The sequence below is a fragment of the Rhea americana genome, unplaced genomic scaffold (genome assembly GCF_003343005.1).
Source record: "Rhea americana isolate MKP2758 unplaced genomic scaffold, rheAme1 scaffold_291, whole genome shotgun sequence".
Lineage (NCBI taxonomy): Eukaryota > Metazoa > Chordata > Aves > Rheiformes > Rheidae > Rhea > Rhea americana.
Genome location: NW_028186414.1, coordinates 13,984 through 17,205, shown reverse-complemented (window position 1 = coordinate 17,205; position 3,222 = coordinate 13,984). Strand labels below are relative to the sequence as shown.

Below are 3,222 nucleotides of genomic sequence, written 5' to 3'. Positions count from 1 at the left end.
AAAAAAAAAAAAAAAAAAAAAAAAGGAAAAACCAAAATAAGAAGTGTAACAGAAATGGCAAAAAGCTTTGTAATTTCAAGTGGAGTAGAATTTAGTTGTTAAGCTCTGAAGAGTAATGGACTTCTGAAAGGCAGAGTGAGGAGGTATTCAGACCTCAACCCAGAACCCCAGAACAGGACTTTTTTTTTTTGAGTCACCTTTTTTTTTTGGTCATGTATCACCACAGTATGATCCAGACACCACCTGGAGGTGGGTACTTTGTCCCCYTTGATCAGCTTCTGGGAAGATCTTGTGGTCAAAGAAGTTACCAACCCCTTGCTCTGAGTAAGCATCCATGACATGTAATCAGCAGGAAAATCCATGAYGGGATAGGACTGAAAACCCACCCATGTGCTGGAGTTAGCACCTTATTCTTGGCTCTTGGCTTAGTACTTCCCTCCACAGGGGTTTTRTGAGTGTGAGGCTCATTCCAACACTCATCCCTGAAGTGCAGGGATTAAAAATCAGTAGATTTTGTCTACTTTCTTTCTCTGGCCCAGAGTGTCTTAAATTATTCTAGTCAAAGCAGAACAGCTTTATCAGATCAGAGGCGAAGCCTCAGAACAGCCAAAAGCCGTGAAGCTTTCCCGGAAGCCGAGGGTGTCTTGAATCCCCGAGAGCCATGAAGCCCACCAAGCTCAGGCCTTTTTTTTCTTTTTTTTTTTCCTTCCCAACTAGTGCAGGAAAGAAAAAGAATGAAGTTAAAACAAGGGGAACAGCACCAGCCTTTCTCCACTGCGCCGTTTGATAAGGGAGCGTGCACCTCTGCATTTCCCAAACAKGAATACATGGGTGCCTGTGCTCTGTACTGGAAGTGCCTGCCTGTCTGACGTGTTGGGACCTGTTGCACTGAAAACCATGGTAAATGGCCAAAGCCCCATTTACAGCTATATTTTGAGTTCTGACCTCTGTCTGGTTTTGAATCCATTTAATCCATGCCTCGCTGACCTTTTAGTGCTCTAGCTTCTTACCCAGAACTTCACAGCCTTGGTGCCATAAAGAGGAAGGTTTGTATTGCTGGAGGGGATCAGGACACTGACACAACCCACAGCCTAGGCAGTCCTGGTGGAGGACAGCCAGCAGCACCACTGATTCAGCAGGTATTGACAGCACCTTCCACTTGTGAGGCTTAGGGCCGAGTTTTACAGATAGCTGAAACTGCTGGTGGGGAGCCCTGTCTTCCTTGCACAGTAGTTGTCGTAGCAGGTACTTTATTCCTGCTTTCCTGTAGTAACAGCACCAGCTGCCATTTGTCTCCAAAGTCAAAATACTTCCATGCCTATTAATAGCTAGTAATTGCTGTGGCATCAGTAGGCCTCTTTGCAAAGTTCATACTATATTTGTCAGAGCGAGACACGAGGCAGCAGAGAGCAAGTCTAATGAGAAGTTCTCAGCTAACAGAATCAAGTTTCCTTTAGCAATGGACAAGCATGCGTGACTATTCATGGTATTCTAATTAGTGTAATTTACACTATCTCCTCTATTAAGGAGCATTTTTCTGCCTGCGGTCTTTCTAATTATGGAAGTAATTGTCACTTTTACCATTATGAAATACTGCTCCCATGACGTTGTTCAGATTTATAGCTTGAAGTGGTGGTGAGAAGAAAGGAAATAAAGAAAAGTTGTTAAAAATGTTTTGCCCACTTCTATTTTTTTTTCAGGACCATTTTAGGAGTTTCACAGAGACACATGCAGACACACACAGTCTTGATTCTTGAAATCMCAGATAAGAAAGTGCTGTCTTGTCAAGAAAAAATCAGCAACACGTTAAGAGATCCTTATTAATTAATTGTAGATCAACTTTTTTTATTGGTGGAAACCTGTTGTAATTCCATTGATTTCACTGGCATTGTATTAGAATAGTAAAAAAAATCTCACAGAAATCAAAACTTGCCCCTGGAACATATTCCTTGATCTTCAACATATCATCAAATGATCTGAATGCCTACATCTTTCCATCTGAAACAGATCTATTCAGCCCTGAACTCCAGAAGGAACAGCAGGGTACTTCTTGATAGACCTTCTAATAACTCGAACTTAACTTACATAATGTGCCACTACAGCAAAGTGATATGTGGCAAACAACACGAAATGAAACAACGACAATGGGCACAGAAATCTGTGCAAAGAGGTAATTCAGTGTCCCTTTCATCTTTTCCCTACATCCRTATGCTGTCAGTAGGAAGTTCATTTTAGGAGAAGAATGAATACACTTCTCATGTCATTCAATAGCATTCACTACTGAATGATGCATCTGATACATTCTTAAAATCAGCCTTCAAGAGACACTGCATCCCCCTCTGAAGTTAAAAACAAATAAATCAACTAATTAAAACCTGTCCTTCTTGAATAAAAGAAACAAAAATAACTCTCACTTGTGTACAATGTACGGTGTAGCTGAAAAATTGAAAAAGAAATCCCTTATGTCAAGATGATGGCTGTTACAAATTACAGAAATGATGTATTAAACTAATAAAAGCCTTTGATTAAAGAAAGGTGAATATATAACTACAATACCTCTTTAGAAAAACAGTACCATCCCCTATTGGAAGAGGATACAATTGGCCAAGATCTGTAATTCTAAAGTCCAAATCCCACAATGATTTTGTTTTTTCAGCAGATGATTCCCACATGCCATGATACCCATGCTATCAACTGTCTTTACAGAGAAAAAGCAATATTCAGGCAAAAAGTTCTATAATCCTAGCTGCCTCCTTGCAAAGGTGGTGAAAATGCACCAGAGTTGCGGGCACACGAGAAACATAATGCATGCTGTCCATACCTTAAAAGAATAGTAAAAGGATCCCCACTCCTGTTCTTCCACCACTTCAGTAAAGGTCATAGTTTCTGTGCAGGTGACAAGGGTAAAATCCAGCCAGTCAGTGCCTCCATGGGAGTTGCTGCTGGCTTCTGTGAAGGCAACATCCATCACTGGATTTTGTTCTAGTTGTCTAGGTGCTTGTTTTTGTAAGAGTTAATGCAGCCAAGCTTCTCCTGTAAGAGTACAGCAGCAAAAACAGCTTCTCACTGCTCCAGCACTGGCTACCAGAGGCATAAGGCTTTAGTGCAGCTGAGTGATAAGAAAAAAAAAAGGCAAGCTGGAGTCATTCCTTTGAGCTCTCCTCTGCTACAACTCTGACGACAACTGTCCACTTGCTCTTTCTAGCAGCAGAACCAGCTCCA

At 41.3% G+C, this 3,222-nt stretch overlaps 1 protein-coding gene across 1 annotated transcript in view; it reads right to left on the bottom strand.

Annotated features, from left to right (window-relative positions):
• NPSR1 (neuropeptide S receptor 1) overlaps positions 1-2,983 on the bottom strand; it is a 61,792-nt gene extending 58,809 nt beyond the window's left edge. The window contains exon 1 of the mRNA XM_085309130.1: positions 2,822-2,983. Coding sequence (XP_085165256.1) covers positions 2,822-2,968 — 147 coding nt within the window. The 5' untranslated portion in view covers positions 2,969-2,983. The remainder of the gene's footprint in view (positions 1-2,821) is intronic.
• Between the last annotated feature and the right edge of the window lie 239 nt (positions 2,984-3,222).